The sequence below is a fragment of the Miniopterus natalensis genome, chromosome 9 (genome assembly GCF_054644295.1).
Source record: "Miniopterus natalensis isolate mMinNat1 chromosome 9, mMinNat1.hap1, whole genome shotgun sequence".
Taxonomy (NCBI): Eukaryota; Metazoa; Chordata; class Mammalia; order Chiroptera; family Miniopteridae; genus Miniopterus; species Miniopterus natalensis.
The window spans coordinates 13,815,655-13,838,230 of record NC_142089.1 but is presented as its reverse complement, the minus strand read 5'-3'; the positions used below and the strand labels follow the sequence as shown (position 1 = coordinate 13,838,230).

At 42.9% G+C, this 22,576-nt stretch overlaps 1 protein-coding gene across 2 annotated transcripts in view; it reads right to left on the bottom strand.

Annotated features, from left to right (window-relative positions):
• Nucleotides 1-6,794: 6,794 nt before the first annotated feature.
• The window catches only part of MACO1 (macoilin 1), a 54,411-nt gene continuing 38,629 nt past the window's right edge, over nt 6,795-22,576 (bottom strand). For both annotated transcript variants that reach the window (XM_087820225.1, XM_016219058.2), the window contains exons 7-11: nt 19,020-19,178; nt 17,511-17,693; nt 15,278-15,398; nt 12,727-12,901; nt 6,795-7,259 (exon numbers count right to left, since the gene is read on the bottom strand). In XM_087820225.1, coding sequence (XP_087676351.1) covers nt 7,057-7,259; nt 12,727-12,901; nt 15,278-15,398; nt 17,511-17,693; nt 19,020-19,178 — 841 coding nt within the window. In that variant the 3' untranslated portion in view covers nt 6,795-7,056. The remainder of the gene's footprint in view (nt 7,260-12,726; nt 12,902-15,277; nt 15,399-17,510; nt 17,694-19,019; nt 19,179-22,576) is intronic.

The following is a 22,576-nucleotide window of genomic DNA, read 5'->3' as shown; positions in this document are numbered from 1 at the left end:
GTCGTTGGAAAGGAGAATCCAGGACAAGGGCCTGGAGGGAAGCCCAGGGGCAAGAAGAGAAAGCAAGAAGCCAACAAGGGCCTCCACTGAGAAGGTGGGCAGACAAACCAGCTACCTTCACATCTCAATTTGGCCAGCGAAGAGCACCCACGTCCAGGCCCCAGCCTTAGACCCAGATGCCTGTGACACATCCTCTGAGGCCCCAGCCAGGACTGAGGCTTCCTCTTATTACCTTCTAGTTCCCAGTTTTTCAACCCTGGCTGTACTTTTTTTTTAAACCCTGGGGAGTTAAAAAAAAAAAAAGCCCAGATTCTTCCCCAACCCAGTTAAATCAAGTTCTCTGGGTACAGACCCTGGGGATGGGCATTTTAAAACCTCCCCAAGCGTCCGGCAGGGCGTGGCTCAGCGGTTGAGCGTCGACCTAGGATCCAAGCGATTGGGGTTCGATTCCCGGTCAGGGCACATGCCCGGGTTGTGGGCTCGACCTATGACTCTCCCATCATTGATGTTTCTATCTCTCTTTCTCCCTCTCCCTTCCTCTCTCTGAAATCAATAAAGATATATTTAAAAAAATAATAATAAAAAATAAAATAAAATAAAATAAAATAAAACCTCCCCATGTGGTTCTAGTGAGCAACCAGGGTGGAGACCTGAGGCCTACTTCTCCCAAGCTCTGCAGAGCATGAAGGATGCCAGACCCGGGATGCCAGACCTGCAGATTTTTCAGCAGAAAACAAAACAAAAAAATGTGGATAATGTGAAATCTCCCAATTTTTAAATGTTAGCTCAAACTTCTTAAATTCTATGCAGGACAAATGAAATATGTCTACAGGCCACTAAATAGGAACCTCTAAACCACAAAGTCTCTAAGTTTGAATGTCTTTGGCCTCCTTTCACCCGCTTGGCCCCCAGGAAGCCCTGGTGTGGATGTGACTGAGTGCTGTGTTCAGGGTGGGGCATCGGGCCTCAAGCTTCAACAGTAGGTGGACTACAGAGGTGACAGAGCCCTCATAGGTAACCATCTATTCCTTGGTTCCAGCCAGGTCTTCCTGAGCATGTAACCTACTGTGATCTGTGTCCCCCCCCCCCCCCCCAGTAGATACCTGGGCAGAACCTGCAAGCATTAGAGTGGGGGCAAGTTCCAGCTGGGGGGTTCTCTTTACCCTAAGCTGCTCACCTCAAGTTCCCCCTTGGGTGGTTGTTGGCTTTTTATTTTTTTAGTTGCTTTGGCTTTTAATTACATTTAAAATGTGTTTAAAAAATAATTTTTTTCTATTATAAAAGTACTGTTAAATTTATTGTAGGAAATTTGGAATATATGGTAAAGCATAAAGATGAAATTTACCTATATAACCTCAACTGCCTCTTGAGTTCTCAATACAGAATGATTCCAGTGTGCTGAGGGAGGGGGCCCCGGAAGTCTCCCATAAGAACAGAATTCCATTTCTTGAAAGCTTCAAGAAATGACGGCGATATTCAGTGTCCTCAAAAGACTGGTCCATGTCCAGCTGGCGTGGCTCAATGGTTGAACATCAACTATGAACCAGGAGATCACAGTTCGATTCAGGGTCAGGGCACATGCCCGGGGTGCCAACTCGATCCCCAGTGGGGGGTGTGCAGGAGGCAGCTGATCAATGACTCTCTCACCATTGATGTTTCTCTTTCTCTCTCCCTCTCTCTTCCTCTCTCTGAAATCAATAAAAACATTAAAAAATAAAGACTAGTCCATCAGACCTTTGATACTTGTCAGAGACAGAGTAGGAGAATCCACGTTATCTTTTAGATCAATGGTTCATCTTCCTAATACATAACAAAAATTACAGGTAAAAAGAAATCTTTAAGGAAGAACCTTAGCTGTCCCGCAGAGCTGGCTGTTGGAGGTGAAAAAAGACCTTCCGTAAGGTTGTATGTGCCCTCTGGTGGCAGCTGGAGGGGATAGCTTCAGACGGGGCTGGGCCCCAGGACCAGCCCTTCCTCTTTAAGTCAGTGGTTCTCAAAGTGGGGTCCCAGGACCTAAGTTTCACTTGGGAACTTGTTAGAAACACAGTTTTTCAAGCCTCACCCCAGAACTCCTAAATCAGAAACTGGGGGTGCAGCCCAGGTTTTTGTGTTTTCACAAGCCACTTAGGGCGTTCTGATGAACCCTGAAGTTTGAGAACTGTTGTTCCAGATAAGTATGGGCCTGGTACCTGATAGTATGTCAAAACGCAAAGGCCTGAGGCCTAAAGAAAAGGAAATGGTGAAGGACTGACGCTGCTGAAGGCCAAACACACCTCCTGGAGGTCCCTGCCACACTCAGTCCCACCTCCCTCTGAACCCTAAGATGTCTGGAGGCTGCAGACTAGGGAACGGGCAGAATGGACCATCTCCCGGAGTAAACCAGTCCAGGCTTCTTGGCCGGGGCTTAATAGGCCACACCATGTGTGACGCTAAACCTGGGATTCCTAGGAGATCAGAGGTGTAATGACAGGGTGAACCCAGGACCCTAGCAAGCCCGTCCTGTGGGGGACGTAAGACTTGACCCTCAGGCAAAGGTGGAGGAATGAAAACCCAACACTGAGATAGGAACAAAATAAGCCCAAGGAAGGAGAGAGGCAAGAAAAGAAGCGTGGCTTCTTGGGCAGATGGAACAAGATCCTTGAGACATTCATTCAACCAGATACCTTCCTGGAGGAAATGCTTTCTAATTCAATTACTGTAAAATGAAAACCCCCCACATTGACTCAAGATGCAGCGGTGCCAGCACTTGGGCAAATCGAGTCTCAGGCTCCAACGTGGATAAGCCCCCGGCAGGCTCCCGGCCTGGGAGGGGATTATTCTCAATGCATCCAGCTGTTCAGGAAACTGCACCTGGCTCTGTCAAGCAGGAGTTGGTAGAGAAAATCTGACAAGGAAAACAAGGCTTAAGCAGAAACCAGAGACAGGCAGATGGAAGATATCATGATAAATATGTTCCCCTCTCCTTCTAGAAACAGTTCTATTTTACTGTCACTCTATTAGAACTAGTAAGCGATGCTCTGATTCAGTTAGGACACATCCTTTCAGATTACATGTCTAATCTATGAATTAACCTTATTGGTTCAATATTTATTGAGAACCTACTATGTGGCTGTCATTGTTCTAGTTTCTAGGGTTAAAGCAGTAAAAACAGCAGACAAAAGGCTCTGCCCTCCTAGAGCTTACATTTTAATGGGGAAGAGATAAACAAAATAAGCAAAATGTATAAACCAAGTCCATCTCCAGCTTGCCCCCCATCTATGGAACTCTGAACTCCGAATTTTCAAAGCCTAAGCATTGGCTTTTTCTGAACTGGGAGAGAGGGACAATGTGGTCTTCAGGTTAGAACAGCAGCTCAGACCAGGGCTTCCGAGTAATTAATATGCAACCGAGTCACCTGGACATCTCCGGGAAACGGGGATTCAGATGGGGACGGGGCAGGATCTGGGGCAGAGGCCCCAGTGATGCTGAGGGGGCTGGGCCAAAGTGAAGTGCAGACCACACGGTTTTGAGGAGCTCCACTCTGGAGTCAGGCTGTGGGGGTGGAGCTAGCTCAGGAACGGGAATTCTCCGGCAGATCCCTGCCTCACCATGACTCTTGGCTCCAGTTCCGGCCTTCCATCTGGGGGCCCTGGATAATTTGCAGAGCGCTTTTGCATCTCACCCAGTTCCCGTAGTAACTCCTTCCAGCAGGAATACTACTTGTTAAAGGTAAGGAAACAGCCCCTGCCTAGAGAGGTTAAGAGAGGTCACAGCACGGGTGGTAGCAAAGCTGGGAGCAGGCTCTCACCCGTCTGGAGGGCTTGCTGGCCTGGAGCACACTATCACCATTAGAGAGGAGGGTTGCCCTTGGGCACGTGCTCAGCAGGAACCGTCATTGAGAGTCACAGGAAACCAGGCATTTGTAGGTCTCAGAGGCCCCTTTAACCTAGGCCCTTTAACCTGTGGCTGCCTACTTGAAAACAGTTTACTAGTGAACTTCACTGAATTGGCTTTGGAGTAGGTTTCCACCATTTCAGCTCCCTCTCGAGTGGTGTGAATTTTGCAAGAAGCAATCTGACTGTAGCTGTTAGAAATGTTCAGCCTTCCCAGGTGGCTTGCCATGGCCAATTCATATAGCTGGGTGACCATAGGAAACTGGGAGGGTCCGAGAAAAGACAATTCCTTTCCTCCAGGCCAGGGGTTAAGAGGAACTGTTCATTCTCATTTTATAGGACCTCTTGGAGATTGTCACAGAAAGAATGGACACATGTGACAGCTACTTCCTTCTGTCAAGTTGGGAGATGTCAATAAAGAGGTTATTTGGCCAGTCGAAATACACTCCACCAGCTCTTCAGGTCAATATTTAACCACCCAGAATGGCAAACACAGCTTTATGGCATGTAATAAATTATAAAGGACTAAGACATGGAGCCATATCATGATGGGCCTAAAGTAATACAGACAACTAGAGGTTACCTTGGTGGAAAAGAACCACATGCCAATGAGAATGCTACAGGCAGACGCATTCTTCAGAGAGCAAAGGCAAAAGCCAAGCCTAAGCGTTTCTCTTGGGAGCTCTGCTTGCTGTACCGTGTGGCGTGTCCACAAGAGCCTAAGTGGCTGAGACTCAGGAAGGCTATCCAGCAACAGGGACAGAGGTGAGGTGCCAAGAGCTGAATTTTCAAAAACTGGAGCCAAGATCAATTGTAACAATGGCCAAGAGAGGAAAACAGGGCCTAGAGAGGCACCTGGCTTCTCAGATGAAAGTGAAGCTTCCAGGGACAAGGGAGGACTTCGAAGTGGTTACCTTGGAGGTCAGTTCAGGATGGGCAGCAGGTAGGAAACCCAGTAGGGTATTGGTCACAAAGTGGGCCAACAAGGTTCTGGAAAATGGGAAGGAAATTTGCTCTCAAGATTTTCTTACTACCTTCCAACTCCACCGCTAACTTGATTTTCTTAGGACAGGAGGGTTGTAACAGAAGACAAACCAGCCTTGGTTCTTATCAGATAGGAGAGATAGAGAGAGAGAAAGAGGGAAGCAGACAAAGGGAGGGAAGCAGAGGGGAGAGAGGGAGGGACAGAGGCAGGAGGGGTGGAAGAGAGAGGGAGAGAGAGTGAGAATGGATGTGTCCTAAGTAAGACTAGAGCTGAAGCCAGCGTGAGACGCTGGATGGATTCATCCCAAATCCTGTCCGGTCCCCGCCGCGGCCACCTGATGGGTGCTGAGATAGGAGAGAGCAAGAGCAGCAATCTAAGGTCCACTCAGAACAATCTAACTTCTTGTGCCCTCCTGAAAAGGTAAAAAGGCAGAAAACTAGTTTATCTGTAAGAAAATGTTTATTCTTTTGAACCCCACAGGAAAAAAAAAAGAATGCAGCCAAGACCAAATATTTAACGAAAATAGTGTCTCAAAAGGCAGCAAAATGGGGGAAACCTCAACACAGTCAGTGACAATTTTCCATGTTTTTGCACAAAGATGAAAAAAATCTATGACAATTCTGAGTAACACTTTCATGGTGACAATTACACAAGATGATTCAAAAATGCAAAATGGCAGCAACATGCACACCTGGCTAAAGCTAGAAGTTTTTTTTATCCCAAAATAAGATCTGTGATTAAAAGGATGATTCTTTTTAATACTTCTATTTTGCTGACTTGCTTGTCCTACTTAATTTGCTTTAAATGAGACGTACATGCCAATTAACAGGAAATTTTAGAAGAACTATGTCCTTCCAGAATCCATGGCAAGGAAGCAAAACCAGTCTATTTGGTTTCTTAATTTTCCTAGTTTCCAAATACAATTTTGCTTTGCCCCTCCCTCCCCCAGCCCCTCCCCCCACCCCCACCCTGATTCTTAAACACTTCCAAAGGTTGCCAGTGCAAACACTTCTACCAATGTATAATATACACTTGAAACTGAAATCTTTGTGCAGTTTTGAATTTAAAATTCTTTAAAAAAACAAAACGAAACAAAAAAACCTCCTTGGCACAAGAGCTGAGGAATAGTCAAGTTTCTTTTAAATTGTCAAACACAATGTGATGAAGAGTGGAAAGCACAGTTAGGTGAAATGAAATGCAAACAAAACAAAACAAAAACAAAAGGCCTGGAACTGCAGCTTTTATTAGCTGTCATTGCAGTCTCTAGTCCACACACCACCCAGCTCCCCTCCCCAAGGGCCGGCCTTGAGCCGAGTCCAGAACACTGTGGTACTTTCTGTGAAAGGAAACAGGTGGGGGCCGTGGTGGTAACAAACAGCCCCGCTACCCACCAGTTTTACAGCAGGATCCGCAGTGAGCTTGATACAGATAGAAGACAGATACTGACAATGGGGGGAAAAAGTCTGAAACCATCGAGTTTCCTCTTGAAATGTCTTTTCCCAAGGCACTGTGAACGACACTGCTGCTAGCAATTTTCTAGGGCTAAACACACTGATGGGAATATAAACATTTCGAACACAACTCCTGTTACTGTCTCACAGCGAGTCTCATCACCTGAGTCTCTCTCCTCAGCTGAAATGACACTCCTTGAATTTGTTTGGTCCTTAGAGGGGCAATCGAGTTTTGCTTTCTGTAATAAATATCAAGAATGACCTTCTTGAATGCAGCTATACAATCAAAGCTGTGTTAGGTTATTTAACTCTCTCACGCTAAAAACGAAAAGTTTCCATTATCACCCCATGTGGATCCAATGTGCAGGTTTTGCTTATTTAAGAACAAAACAAAACAGAAATAGAGGATTCAGAAGCAAAAACCCTGCTTTTTTTTTTTTTTTTCTTTAAGAGGAAACTATAATAATACATAAAAGGCAAAATTGGCTACTTGAAATCCAAGAATGGTTTTAATGTATTGGCCAAGAAAAATAAACTGCAAAGTTCTGTGAGGTCTTCTAAAAATTTACAAGAAAAACTGATGGGCAGTTCTAATCAGACTTGGATGTTATCTTTCCCCCTTTTTAAAAACGACAACATACACAGTCCCACAAAATACAATAAACTTTTTGTTATCTTGACTGCCAGAGAAGCTCCTTAGCAATGCCTTCTGGTAACCAAATCGCTGGGCAAAACACAGAGCTGGTCTTCACTTCTTCAGAGGCTGGTAAACAGAGGCATTGGGATCAAGTCCAGAGGGGCTGGTCTCCACAAATTTGGAAGAGTAGTGGGGGGAAACGGGGCTCAAGGGGCTGGTGGCGGCACTGTATGTTATGCTGGGCATGACGGCCATGACTTCAGCTATCTTCTGTTTTAGGTCCTTGATTTCCTGGTCTTTCTGAAGAATTTGTCCTGGAAGATCAAAGACCCACCATTAGTGAGAAGGGAGGGCTAACCCAACACAATGCCCTCCTAGGCCAACCCCAAGCTTTGATGGTTTTTTAAACCAACTTTCCTGGAAAGGACCGAACAGATACTTTAGGTGTTGTGAGCCACATACTGTCGTTGTCATTTTTTTTTTAAACCAGGGCAGAATGTAGAAACCATTCTGAGCCCATGGGTGGTACAAGAACAGGCGGCAGGCCAGGTTTGGCCTCAGGGCCATGGTTCACAGGTAAAAGGGATTCTGTTTATGTAGGTGTGGCTAAGCAAAGAGGTTCATTTCCAGGAGCCCCTTTTTGAGCATGGTACTCACAAACTGCAGCCTAAGAGAGGTGCTGATTTTGAACTATGGCTCTCCCTTTTGAGCTGCACTATTTTTCTGGGAGGGTAGACTATCTCTGAGTATTAGACCACGGAATACAGAATATCTGAGGCCTCAGAATCAGTCACCCAGGTTCTCCCACAGAAAATAAATGGAGCTCTGTACTCCTGCCCTGGGGGTTCTCAAGTGGCGCAGACCCACCAGTTTGCCACTGGCAGAGGGTTTATCAACACCCTCCCTCCCTCTCTACTCTAGTTTCTTATCCAAGCAGCTCCTGCCTGCCTCAGGGCTATTTCCCTTTCTGTGCTGCTCTCGTGTAGTTAATTCTTGAGGTTTCTGTTTCTACTTCCTCACAAAGCATTCCCTAAGCCTCCTATTTAAATCAGACCTACCCCCCACCCCCAACTCCTAGATTCTCAGCACACCCTAAACTTTCCTTTCTGTCACTTTAGTCTTTGTGATAATGAGAATAATGACATTAGCTAACACATATGTGCCAGACCCTGTCCTAAATGCTTCCATCTACAAACTTATTTCCTTAGTACAACAACCCCATCAGGTGGAAATTATCATGGTCAGAGCCAGGATTCAAAGCTATGCAGTCTGGCTCCTGAGTCTGCCCTCCTACCCTCTGACCTACCACATTCTTCTGTCCCTTGTAACTGTTCATTTAGGAGACAACCTGTGCTCCTCATCTCTCCACTGGGCCATGAGCTCCATGAGGCCAGAGACTATCCTTTTTTTTTTTTTTTTATGACTATATCCCTAGTGCCCAGCCCAGTGGAAAGCTGCGACGTTGCAAGTTGTGCATAAGATGCCCAAAGTCATTCAGTTATTAAGAGGTAGAGCAGCATGTCAACCCAGGACCACTTTGTTCTGAAGCCCATGCAATTTCCATCATTCTCTGAAGCTCCCTGGTCCACTAGGGGAAGAACACAGGAGTAGCCCTTCAGAAACTTAAATGCTCAGAAAAGAAAGAGGCTGCATTTGAGTTGCACTCATTTTGAGTCCTATGGAAGATGACAATATATTTAAACTGTAACGGAGCATGGTGGTGTATTTTTAAAAAGGATGCAGTAGAGATGAAAGTGATTTTGGAACCAGGATGAATTAAATGATATAGAAAGTAGGAAGGAGAAAAGCAACAGGGTTCTGATTTGAATGACAAAGTTGCGTTCTTATGAGAATATTCTGAGCTTGACAGTAGTGGGAAGGGCAGCAGCAAAGAGCCATAGAAAGGACTTGCTCCCTGTGACTTCCTTCATGTTCCCTCAGCTTTAAGTAGGCATCAAAATCCCCCTTCCCTTCTAACACAGTAAGCCTCAAACAAATAAAATCCCTTACAGCATCTCATATATGAGCCACTGGATCTGTTTTTTTAATACAGACTTAAGTTTGATTTCTTTAATCACTAACATGCAAAACATTCACAGAGCTTTGAAAAAGACATTTCTCTCTGCTTCTTTGTTGCTTTACAAGAATCCCTGGGCTGACAAGCCAAATACCCCTTCACTACTCTGAGACCAGGTGCTGCTTCACTGCAGGCGGGAATCTCTTCCAAGTTTGCAAATCCAAGTAACCATGATGCAGCAGGGAGAGGTGGCCACTTCTCAGGGAGCTGAGCCAAGCAGGCAAGAAGCCAGTGTATGATCAGAAGTCTGGCTTTAAAGCAAGATTCCCAGGAACCTTCTTTTTAGATGCCTTTCCCTGAGTCCACAGATTAATAAGCCTGATTCTCAACTCCCTTCTCTTCTTGCCCTACCACCCGGGACACCCCAAGCCACTCCTATGGCCTCATTAGCTTCTCGCAACTTCTATGTCCCACTCCCCACTCACAGGGGTTTTGGTCCTCTCTCTGGGGCTTAGGCCCCAAACTCCCAATGACTGATGAACATTTTTTACCTGGGCGTCTAGGAAGCAGCTCCGAATGAAAACATCCCAAACCAAACTCACCCTCTCTCTCACCCCTCACACCTTCCTGCCCTTCTTCCTGGGTTCCCGCGCCTTTACCCTTCCCGTGCCCATCTGACCTCCTCCCCACACTCACCACTCTTAGCTAGAAGACAGCAGTAGCTTCCTAACTGACCTCTCTGCCTCCACGCAGTCTTTCAATTCCATCTTTCACACTGCTACTGGGAAGAGATATCCAAATAACAGCCAGAACATGTCACCCCTTCCTCCTGAAAATCAAGGAAATACGTTCTCTAGTATGGCTTCATCATGATCCTCCTGATAGCCCACTCTCTTCTTCCAGGCCCCCCAGCTCGAGGTCACTGGCCTGCCCACCTGGACATTCCCAGCACTTTCTTTCCTTCACTTACACTGTTCCCTCAGGCAACAACGTTCTTCCCTGCCATTCTCTGTGCTCAGAATTCATCCTTCAGACCCCTCCCCCATGAAGCCACCCTGCTCTCTCCTCTTGCCTTTCAAGCCCTCTGCCTCTACCTGAAGGCAGCAGGCCTTGTTGCTGGGCCTGCCCTCTCGCAGAGTCCACACTATCTTCATAATGATGCTCAGACAGTATTTGTCTTCTTCACACTCATCCCTCAGGGGCATAAAGAGTCTTCCAGAAACGACATGGCAGGTGAAATTACAACACATTGAACATAGAAACAGACGAAAATGGAACCAGCTTTTATTAAGCCAGAAACTAAAGAGATTTGCTAAATGTAAAAACAATGCCCCCTTTCTTTTTGGAAAATAGTTATTTTTCATAAAAATATGTTATTTATGTTAACAAGAACTGTGTTATTTTAAAATAAATTAAGAAGTAAATATTTGAAGTTTTAATTTCTAATAGGTAAATGTTGATAGATATAATCCAGCTTTTGTTTTATTTACTTATTTATTTAAATCCTCACCTGAGGATATTTTTTCTATTGCTTTTCAAAGAGAGTGGAAGGGGGAGACAAAGAGAGAAACATTGATGTGAGAGAGACACATAGATTAGTTGCTTCGTGCACATGCCCCAACCGGAGCTGGGGATTGAGCCTGCAACCGAGGTACATGCCCTTGGGTGGAATTGAACCGGGGACCCTTCAGTCCAAGAGCTGACACTCTAACCACTAAGCCAAACCAGCCAGGGTGATATAATCTAGTTTTTTTAAAAAACCTCCTTGGTGTTCTCAATAATTTTAAGAGCGTAAAGGGGTCCCTAAGACCAAATAGTTTGAGCTCCACTGTCCTAGTGGACCCCCTACCAGGCTATGTCTTGTTCATCTGTCTCCCCTTTAGCTTCTAGCACAAAGCTTTACACAGAGTAAGTGTGAATACTCTTTAAGTACACGACTTGTTGAAATTTTCTTTTTAAAGTGTTTCTTTTATTATTTAGTTAGTTAATCCTCACCTGAGGATATTTTTTCCCCGTTGCTTTTCAGAGAGAGTGGAAGGGAAGTAGGAGGGGAGGGAGAGAAAGAAACATCGATGTGAGACGCATCAACTGGTTGCCTCTGTATGCGCCCTGATGGGATGGGGAGAAAGCCTGAAACCCACGTACCCTTGACTCTTTTCTTTCTACTAAATCAACTGTTTAAATTCCCCCCCAATAATCTATTGGTCGCTAATCAATTTCTTGGACAATATCCCAATTTATTTTCATGAGTTCACGTCATGACTCTGTTCAGAAGCCTTCCAAAAGTGCCCCATGTCAAGCCCTGGCTGGATAGCTCAGTTGGTTAGAACGTCATCCTGATACACCAAAGATGGATTCAATTCCAGTCAGGGCCCATACAAGAACCTACCAATGAATGCATAAATAAGTGGAGCAACAAACTGATGTCTTTCTCTCTCTCTCCCTTCCTCTCTTCTTTCAAATCAATAAATAAAAAAATTAAAATAAAGTGTCGCCCAGCCAGGTGTGGCTCAGTGGTTGAGCATCAACCTAGGATCCAGGCGATCGGGGTTCGATTCCTGGTCAGGGCACATGCCCCGGCTGTGGGCTCGCTCAATGACTCTCTCATCATTGATGTTTCTGTCTCTCTCTCTCCTTCTCCTTTCCTCTCTCTGAAATCAATAAAGATATATTTAAAAAAAAAAAGTGTTCATGTCACTCAGAGTAAAGTTCAAAGCCCTTTCCATGGGCCACAAAGTCTGCTACTTCTGAGGCTGACAACTCTCCCCATCACTCAGGCTGCAGTCCCAATGGCCACCACACATGCTCCCTCTGCTTGAAGTGCTTCCCCTCGCCGAGATTTTTTAATGTTTTTATTGATTTGAGAGAGAGGAAGGGAGAAGGAGAGAGAGAGATAGAAACATCAATGATGAGAGAGAGTCATTGATCGGCTGCTTCCCGCATGCCCCACACTGGGGATCGAGACCCAACCTAGGCATGTGCCCTGCCTGGGAATTGAACAGCAATCTCCTGGATCCTAGGCTGATGTTCAGCGGATCAACCACAGAGCCATGCCGGCCAGGCTTCCCCCACAAAATCACTTGACTCATTCTTTCTCTTCCTTTCAGTCTTTGCTCAAGGCTACCTACCCAAAGGATTTTCCATGTTCACCATGTCAAATTCGCAGACAGATGCTCACACACACCCGTCTTGCCACTGCTTTATTTTCTTCACTGCACCATCACCATCTGACATATACTTGCTGGTTACTGTCTGTCCCCTCAGGGATTTTCAATGTGCCTGGCACACAGTAGGTCTCAGTAAATATCTGCTGAGTGAACAGCCAGATCTCTAGACTCTCATCTCACCACTCCATCTGCAACCATCCCTCCAGCCAAGCAGAGCCGGCTGTAGTCTGAACACATCAGGCCCTCCTAGCTTCCCTGGCCTTGCTCAAGCTGCTGCTTCTGTTTAGACGCCTCACTAGCCCTCACTCCCGCTAAACTGCTTCTTCACTAGACTAACCCTTTCTCATCATTCAAGACCCAGCTCAGACATCAGCTTCCCTGATCCCTCGGGTTCCCCAGACTGGCTTCGTCCCTGCCTCTCTCCCACAGACCCTGTATGCACTGCTGCACCAGCACCTCTGGGTAACTCTGCAGCTCTCGAATTCTTCAACACACTGTATGTTGGGCACTTAAACCACTTAAGGAGAAAGCAAAAACACTCTCTGCGCCCCTGTGCATTCTCAGCCACACCACCTCTGAGGGCTGCTGCTGTCCTACCTTGGGCAATCTCGAGCTGTCGCTTTGCATCCCCCAGAGCGGAGAACAGGTCCAGCTTGATTCTCGTTTCTGCACTCAGGCTGTTCTCCAGGTGCTGCGTCTTATCTTGCATGGCTGAGAGCGCGGACATTAACACCTCAGTGTCCTTCTCATTCTCCTTATACTTCCGGAGCTCCTATCAATATCACCAAAGCAGCAATGTTACAAGAGAGTTTTGGCATCGGTGTCTACAAATTAGCCTGAAATCACAAATAAAATCCTGCTATTATTGACCTGGTCCCTAGAACAGAGAATGCTAGTATTCTATGGGTTTAGACCTCACCGCTTAGAGGGTAAGATGTATTTATAGAGTGATGTGCGCACATGAAAACATTTTAGTAGATAAATCTGACTATGTTTGGCTCCAAATAAGACATTTTCTTGCAAGCCTAATTCAGAACCAAAAAGAACTTTTTCCTTACTGCCAGTTGCAAATGCTGTAGTCAAATTTGCCAAAACTCTGCTCTCAACCTGCACTAACAATTGTAAAAATGTTAATTATTTTAACAGGGCATACTGCAGAACAAGCCCACTTAAAACATCTGGTAATGTTGCCAATAAACATATGTATATAAATATTTTGATTTCTTCATTTTAAAAGAGAATCCAAACTTATTACAGAGAATTTAAAAATATATTAAAGTTCAAAGAAGAAAATGAAAATCACCCCAAATCCTAACACTGAAAATTGATATATATTCTTTTAATTTTGTACGCATATGTGTATTTTTTAACATAACTAAAATCACAGTATATGTACAGTTTTGTATAGTTTTAAAAAACTTACATAACCTCAAATGTCCTTTGAAAAAGTGATTCCTAATGACTGTATAATATCCCACATACATAAGTACCATAATTTACTAAAGTAATCACATAGTGTTAAGACTGTTTCCTTTTTTTTTTTTTTTGCATTTATATACCACCATGATGAACATCTTTGTATATCTATCACTGGTGAGATTTTAAAATATTTACCTTAGGCTGAAGACCTAAAATGGGAAATACTTAAAAACTACATGAGCCTTTCTAGAATGTTACACTTCCACCAGCAACGTATGAGGCCTATTTCACTGCAGGCTCACGCAGGTTGATATCATCATTTAAAAATTCTTTGCTAATTTCACAGGAGATAAATTATACCCAATTCTAACCTATGTCTGGTGATTAATAAGGACATATTTCTATGTTCTTATCAGCCATTTCTAGTTCTTCTGTGAATTAACTGTTCGTATCCTTTGCCTATTTTTCTATTTGAGCTTAGCAATTTTTATAAGTTATGTACATATGGAGAGTATTAATTTCTTATTTGTATTTGTTGCAATATCTATACTCTCCCCAATTGATTTTTTCATTTATATATTTTACTTTGTGACTTCTTCCATTATTTTTTTGACTGCAGTGTAATTTTTAATTTAGTTAATTTTTTATATTAAATTTATTGGGGTGACATTGGTTAATAAGATTATATAAGTTTTAATATTATAATACATCATCTATATATTGCACTGTGTGCTCATCACCCAAAGTTTAGTCTCCTCCCATCACCTCTTCCATTGTTTTTGTTTGGAAAGTCTTCCCCTGTTTTAAGATTAAAGAAATTCAACTATATTTCCACCTAGTTTAAAACAAATGTTTCTTTTTTTCTGCATTCAGCTCTTTTTTTACTATTAAGGTATTTTATTTATTTATTTATTTATTTTAAAATTTATCTTTACTGTTGAAAGTATTACACATGTTACCTTTTCCCCCCACTAACCCCTTCTACCCTGCACCCGCACCCCTCTTCGTTCAATTCTTCATATGAAATTTATTTTTGTGTAGTATGAGATGACCTTCTAATTGTATTCTTTTTCCCTCACTGTTCCCATTCATTACTGATGCCCCCTTTACTACACACTTTAAGCGTTGTCTCTAGGTCATCTCTTCTACTCCACTGACCTGCCAGCAATTTCTTACCAGTTCAACATGAGTCAAATTACTGTAACTCTGCAATATATGACATTAGTTTTAAATGTTCCCTTGAAGAGCCAATGCCAAATACTTGGCTACGGTACACATTGCTCCCCAAACTGGCTATGTTCACAGCACTGGCAGCTTTCCTCACAATGTGCTGCTCAGAATTGCAATCTGGAAGGCTCAGAGACACCCAGAATGGTCAATTCCCTGGTGATGGACAGAGGATTAGGGCAAATAAAAGATGTATAAATTCAAAAGGACACTGATCTGGTCTATAACCTAAAAAAATGAAATGAATCTACAGTAAAGAAAAATCCTGGTATAAAACATGTCAAGGGACCATCAACATTTCTGGTTTGTATTAGAATCTGGTTAAATTAAATATGACACAAATGAACTGGACAAGATTAGAGCTTCCTTTTGTCATAGAGATTTTCAGGTGCAATGGGATTTGCCTGTATCAAAAGGCACCATCTCCACATTATATCACAGACCACAAATCAAAATGTAGAAGAGGAATTCAAGTACGAGAAGTCTTTGGTTCTCCCATTACCTGAACTTTCAGTTCTAGTTCTCTGATCTGGTCTTCTTTCACCTTCATGTCCATTGTAAGCTTCTTGCCCTCTGCCTCTAATTCTCTGATCCGATTCCGTAAGGTTTCGGTGCACTCTCCCCTTTTGAAAAAGAGAAGGAAATAAGGGGACTTAAAAGACTACATGTTTACTTATATTGCAGGATTGATATTCTCTCATACTCCAGAGTCAGTCAGGTGTTAGCTTTTGGCTCATTCTGCTCATTCTCTCTATTCTTTGATAATCTCAACAAACTCTCTAAAATAATTGTCATTAACTGGGTATCTAATATAAGCCAGCCACCAAGCTAGGTACTTTACCCACGATACCTTCTCACGATACCTTCTTTATGGGGATAGGGTATATTATCCCATTTTATAAATAAGAAAACTGAAGCTACACAGATATAGTAGCCCAAGGTCACCTACTTTGTAGGTCAAAGAACTAGGATAAGAACAGAGGTTTCCCAGCAAGTTCCCCACCAGACCATATGACTTGAGACAATGCACACAAACTGAACAAGACAGAGTGGGACATGCCCAGCAGGGGGCAGTGAGCCAAAAAAAAAAAATTCACTTTTGAGGGGCTCTGCATTGGGACTGTCACCTTTCTTTAGTAATGAAGTTGTCAGAGGCCTGGAGTAAACACAAGAAGAAGGGAGCAACATTAGGTGGCCTCTTAAGGCTACAATAAGAATATACAACAAAAGATGATGGCAAAGGGCAGTTCAAAGCTGATTAACTGTTCAGATTTCACAAACAGCCTGATAGAGAAAGTAGGTGTCCTCTGCCTACTAGATCCAGTAAGAGACTTAATGCCTTGAGATTTACTTAAGAATAAAAACAACCTCACCAAGTGATGGCAAACTAGGGCCATCTAAGGATAACACCAAAACAAAACAAGCTTAATTGGAAACAAAAGGGATTTAGTGTAGAGACTAAAACCAATTTACTGATTCTCGGGCATTAAGAGGCACTGCACAATGTGGTTAAGGAACTGCCGTATCCTCCTTGGTGGATTTTTGAAAAAAGGGCAGGTGCTGGATGAATTGACAGAACAGGCCACACACACTAGATTATTATTCAGGAAAATCTCCTGCAATGTAAGTGCTTCAGAAATGCTTACAAATCTTTAAACAATGAACAAACAAACAAGCCCACATTAGCTTAGGGTTAGGCAGACTAGTAAAGTATCTTGTGGTCTGTATCGATGCTGATAGGCCAAGTTAGCTCAGCCATCTGCAGTACAGAGTCTGCTGTGGGGAGACAGGATCACGCAGGAGAAAGAGTCCTCTCCTGCTGTTATTTCCTAAAAGGTAAACTGACGATTGAACAATTATTTTGCAATTGCCAGAACCCAAAAGAAGGCTATTAACACACCAAATACAAAAAAGCAAAACTCAAGGAAGAATGCCAGTAGAATTGTATCACATAGATACAAATTACAATAGAAACTTGAAATAATTTATCCTCACTCTGCATCTGCAAACCCATAATTCACCCCCACTATGCAGATGACTCCACTAGTCAAGAAAACAAAGAGAAAAGAAAAAGTAGTAAAGTGAAGTAGAAGCCGAAAACAAAGAGGCTCTTGACTATCTTCTGTCCTTGCAAATATTCAGCCAGCAGTTACATACCAGGTTTTGGAATATTTGCATTCTTTTCAATGGTATGGGAAGTAGTCCCTAATTTTTATCACTCCACAAGTTCAATCATAAGTGACTTATGTTTCATTTTCTCCCCATCTTTTCCAGCTCATTTGACAGTTTGCTGATATCCAACAAAGACATGAGCAGTGAGTACACAGTACTTGGGGAACCAAGAGTTTATCTTTCTTCCATTTTAAGATAAAAAGTAAGTTCTATAAAGAGAACAAAGTTCTAGATTGGTTCTTTCCAAGCATTTAGCATTTAGTAATTATCAGTCTTGAACAAAACGACTGGAAACCCTTGTATGGGCAGCACTCTGCCTCTCAGGTGTGGGAAGCATGGTGATTCCCTCACCCCCCTTTATGGATGAGCTGAGGATAAAGTTGCCGTAAGAGTGCAAGCCTGCACAGGTGGAGTTTAAACCAGCTAATAAAACCATACTTAAAAGCAATCCATCTGTGCACGACTGTTGTATTTCCAATCCTGTCCAAGGCATCAAATTTCCATGGCTGTCTCGGTACAAGGAAAGCCACCATAGATGAAGCACTCAGGTGACACGGACATACCTAGACGCAGCAGCAAATGCAACAGCCCGGGCAGCAGTAGCTTCTTCTAATTTCTTCCTTTTTTTCTCTTCCATTAACTGCTTTTCTACAAAACTCCGGGCTTCCTGCTCAGCTTTTAGCTTTTTCTCCAACTGGCTGATATTCTGCTTGTCTTTTTGCTTCACTTGCACAGCATTATGTAACCTGTATGGAAATGATTGTCACAGAGTTTTACAATTATAATACCCACTATAAATCCTGGAGAACCATCACTCCTCTATCATTTTAAGGCCAAAGTAAAAAAGAGGTCTGAACAGCAAACATAAATGTCAACTCCCAGGGTGCCCAGGGATACACAATGTCACTATTATTTAACAATTCCTAAACACCAACAAGCAAGCTGTCATGCAGGATACAGAATCACACCTAACCTCTGCTCTAGCTACAGAAGGGAATTTAGAAAATAGGGTAAAACAAGTTTCTATCAAAGGGAAGTGTAACTGGAGAACTAATTCAAGTGCCCCAAAGCACCCTGAAAGGACTTCAGTCTGACCAAGGTGCAACGGATGGAACCAGCCCCACTGAAACAGATAAAAGGCGGGTGGGGGAAGGTCTTTCTCTGTCTGAATGGAATTATGCTACAGCCTTTCCTTTCCAGCTGTGAGACGTTTCTCCCCAGAGTATCCCAAAATAGATCCTGCAGGGTCACAGGAAGCTTCATTTCAGATAGCAATTTCAGCCCTATTCCCTTCCCTGCCCATGGCCACCCCTAGTTTTACGTAGTAAGATAAGGTGAGTTTATCTAAACATATCAATAAGGATGAGATGTTCCTATGTATCAGCGCTACAGCCATCACATCTGTGGGTCAGGAGCAAAGGAAAGGTTATTTGCCTATAATGCTTTAGCTTTTGGGTTACAGTCCTTAAAAATGTTGAAGGACTACTCTTTCAATGGGAAAAGCCCAGAAAACCCAAAGCCTGTAATATTAATCACTACTATAGACACACAGTTCTTAGCGATTTTTAAAAAAAGAAGAGACCCACATTGAGTCAAGAAGTAATTCCGGAATGAATAGAAAGCATAAGAATTCACACAGAGGAGCTGGCTTTTTGCTTGTCTCTTCAAATAAAATCTAAGTTCAATATCATTTTTAGTTTTGGAAATCAAAGTAAATAGAGTATAATGCTCTGGAAACTTTTACTCAAAGGACCAAGAGCTTCAAATTGTGGCAGAAATACTTCTTGTCAACTTTACATATATTATCACAAAAGCTTGATAACTATTTTAAACTAAGGGAAGTTATTAAACGAGAGAAAACAAAATAGCAATATTAATAAACTTTTGTTGAAATGAAATAAGTTCTTACAGCTTTTATATGTTGAATATCTGGTATTAAATAAAATATTTTAAACATTTAAAAACCCCTCTGCTAGGTCCTTTTGTCATCATGAATCTTGTGCTCCAATCCCTGGAATCAAAAGCAGCAGTGAGGCCACTTGGCTCACCAAAGGCCCAATAGGTGCACATACTTGTTCTGCAGCAGCTCATTCTCCTGACGGAGCTGGCCCATTTCTGAGCGGATCCCTCGCTCAGTGCTGGAGAGGGAGCTGATCTGACTGCGGAGCTCTTGTTCCACTTGCCTGCTGGCCTGCAGGTCAGCCTTTAACTTTTTAATGTCTTGTTCCAGCCTAGGAGAAGGAGAAACACAGCATTTTCATCACAGAAAGGGCACCCATGGGGCTCTGTGCAGACCCTGGCTAAAGTCCCGGGCTGCTGGGTGGATGGCCGAGGATCCCCTACAGCAGCTCCTGCCATCACAACTCCTGTCTGCAATTGGCTGTTTATTGAAAGCTTCTGCCTGGTTCCCCACCTCTTCCCACTAGAGAGTGGTAACTTCTGATTTCCCCCAAATGTTTGTGAACACTGACGGTAAAGATGGTGCTTGTGAGCATCTAAGCTGCTAATAGAGGAGGGAAAAGCAGAGAGATGGTGGCTGAAGGGTAAGGTCCCCTCCTCCCTACCGGTGAATTTCCCGTGCCCCTCAGCAAGGGAGGTATGTTAGTAACACCCAGCTCAGGACCCACCTGCTTTGAGACATTCTGATAGGTCAGAATCTACTGTCTGAGATTCCATCCCAGCCCAGGCCTAGAAGAGAACAGTGTCTGAAACAACCTCCTGAATTTGCTAGCATCCTTGTTAAATGATGTTCACGTTTCTGGCGAGCGTGACAGAAGAACTCATTAGACTCACAACAATGAAAAAAAGAACAAATTGCATGCTCTAAGAATCATAAGAAAGCTCCATCTGTGAACTGATGCCTATATTTTCTCTTCGATTTCTTACTCTTGTTCCATCTATTTTCTTTATTTAGTATAGTAATAGTTTCATGTATTGGAGAACTATTATATGTATATGTATGGCTGGAAAAGGTCAACAAAAAGTATAAAATCAAATCCCTTTCTTCATGAAAGAACTTTATAATTTCACTAGCGGCCAAAAAAATAGATACTTAAAATGATTAAACAATAACACAAGGAAGCCATGATTAAATATATGCTAGAAGGAATAATAACAAATATTTAATGAGAGCTTATGTCCCAGGCCTCGTTCTATGGGTTTTAATAGTAGGAACTTAATCAGTCGGCATGATTTATGGCTAAGTGCAATTATTATTCCCATGTTTATAGATGAAGAAATCTAGATTCAGGAAAGCTTCCAGCCATGGTCACACAGGCAGGCTAGCCCAGAGCCCACAGGTCACCAGGAGGCTAAACTGTAGTTATATCATCCATAGCATGGTATGGGGAGAAGTGCCACATGAGTTCTGAGGAGAGAAGATGAGAACTGAGTTGGGCCTCACCAGTTAGGCAGAATTTGTAGAAACAGAAGGGGGGGAGGGGGTGTTCTAAATAAGGGAGAAAACATGTCCAAAAGCTCAAAGACAGGAACAGCCATGGAGACTTGAGGGACAGAGCAATCAGTCTGGTCTCTGAGGAAGGCTTGTACTCTGGGAACACAGTGAGGAAGGATAGAATGGGTCTGGTGGATGGGACTTTGAGAGTGGCACTGAAGGTCAGGCCAAGGATGGCTATGCCATGTGAGACTCACAAGACACCTTTCCCTACAAACTTATAGGTAGGCAAAAATCAGGTTATTCTGATGAGACTCTTGCATTTCACTAATACAACATACCAACAGAACCAAGATTTCTGGAGGGCAATGGTGATCTCTCCTTGGGATTGCCAGTTCCATAGACTAAGTCCCAACAGACTTGTTTTATTAAGCACTAAATCCCCAGGGCCCACCACAGTCATCAGTACTTGTTAAATATGTTCTCTGGCCTCTCTTGAGCAAACCAAAGAGCAGCCTTATTTACTTATCTACCTTTAGCCAATTGAAACAAAATCTCAAAAACAAAAAATCATATAACATTGATGGTCATCTTCCAGGCACAGTAGTCTGTCTCCTTGTCTAGTGACGGGGAGCAGACTGAAGACTTTGTGTTCCAGAAGCTCTGGCGGGTCTCCTGACACAGCTCTCTCCCCAGGGAAGGGTCACAAGTCAACATCACGCCACACTTTCCCTATTGCCAGGGTCATTCCAGTTGAATATCCTCCCGGAACTGCTCTAAACAATTACAGGCCGGCATTTATACCATCCCTCATTCGCCTGAAGTAACCCAAGGGATATTTTCCAAACAGGTCGATGCTGTCAGGTTATCGCCATTAAGAAGTTTGGCTGAAAAATGTTAGGTAATTTATCTTTCTTGAGATTTCAGTCTGAGGATTGCATTTTCTGTAGAAAGGGTGAATTTTAAGATGAAAATAGGGACTTAGCATAGTTTAGTAATGGGGTTTAGGATCACAATTCTAGACTCAGCTCTGGTGCCAACTCGGTGACCCTGGACGAGGCGTGTACCCTTCGAGGACTCAGTTTCCCTGTCTGAGGCTAACGATCTCTAAAGTTCCTCCCAGCCTGTTCTAGGATTTCTAGGCCTGACACACTTACTGCTGGCTGCTGATCTGCTTCTTCAGATTAGCAACCTAAGCTGTATCATATGCAGAGGCACAGGAATCAAGTTCCACACAACCAGCCAACTAGGGGAAAACGTGCCACATTGGGAATGAAAGAAAAATTAAATCTGCAAAGGCTAGATGTCAATAATTTGCAGTTATTACCTTTTCACATTTATTAATCGATAAAAGCCATTTTTCATGTCATGAACTAAGAAGAACAACATTCTGAATAAAATTTTAGAGCTCCTCGAAAAATGTAAAATCCCAGAGTTCATGCAATTATGAGAGCAAAAAGTGCAAAATATTTAGAGTGTAACTTATGGAGACCACAGAACACTAAACAATATATTTTTTATGTAGAACTATGAAAATTTTGTCAAAGACATATAGCAATACAAAATAACAAAAATAAAATGATGTGGTTACAAGGATATGTTGAAAATCTGTAAGTTGTGTATACTTAAGATTTGTGTACTTTTGTGGATGTTTGTTACAATGCAATAAAGTTTATTTTCAAAAATAAATATCACAAGACATAGAACTAAAATGCTTCAGGATTTTCATAACTGCTACCATCAATTTTGTAAAAGTCTGAATCATTGTTTTCCAAACAATTTGCAGCAAACCTGTGAGTTAGCACCAGCATTACACTGATCTATAGGAACACTGCATAATGACATGTAAGATAGCTTAAAGTGCCAAATGGTAAATTCTAAGTAATTTTTAAAATTTATGAGGGGAAGTTTCTCATTGTCTCTCCACAGAAAGCATTAACTTAACCTTAAAGGTTCACAATTTTGAAAAAAAATATTTCTTTACCGATTTCAGAGAGAAAAAGGGAGAGGAGAAACATTAATGATGAGAGAGTACTCATTGATCAGCTGCCTCCTGCACGCCCCCCCACTGGGGATGGAGCCCGCAACCCGGGCATATGCCCTGACCAGGAATCGAACCGGGATCTCCTGGATCCTAAGTTGATGCTCAGCAGCTGAGCCACGCCCGGCCTAGCAAGGTTAATTTTAAACCTTTACTGAGGTAGGTGGTTAAAATGATTTATAATCCCTTATTAG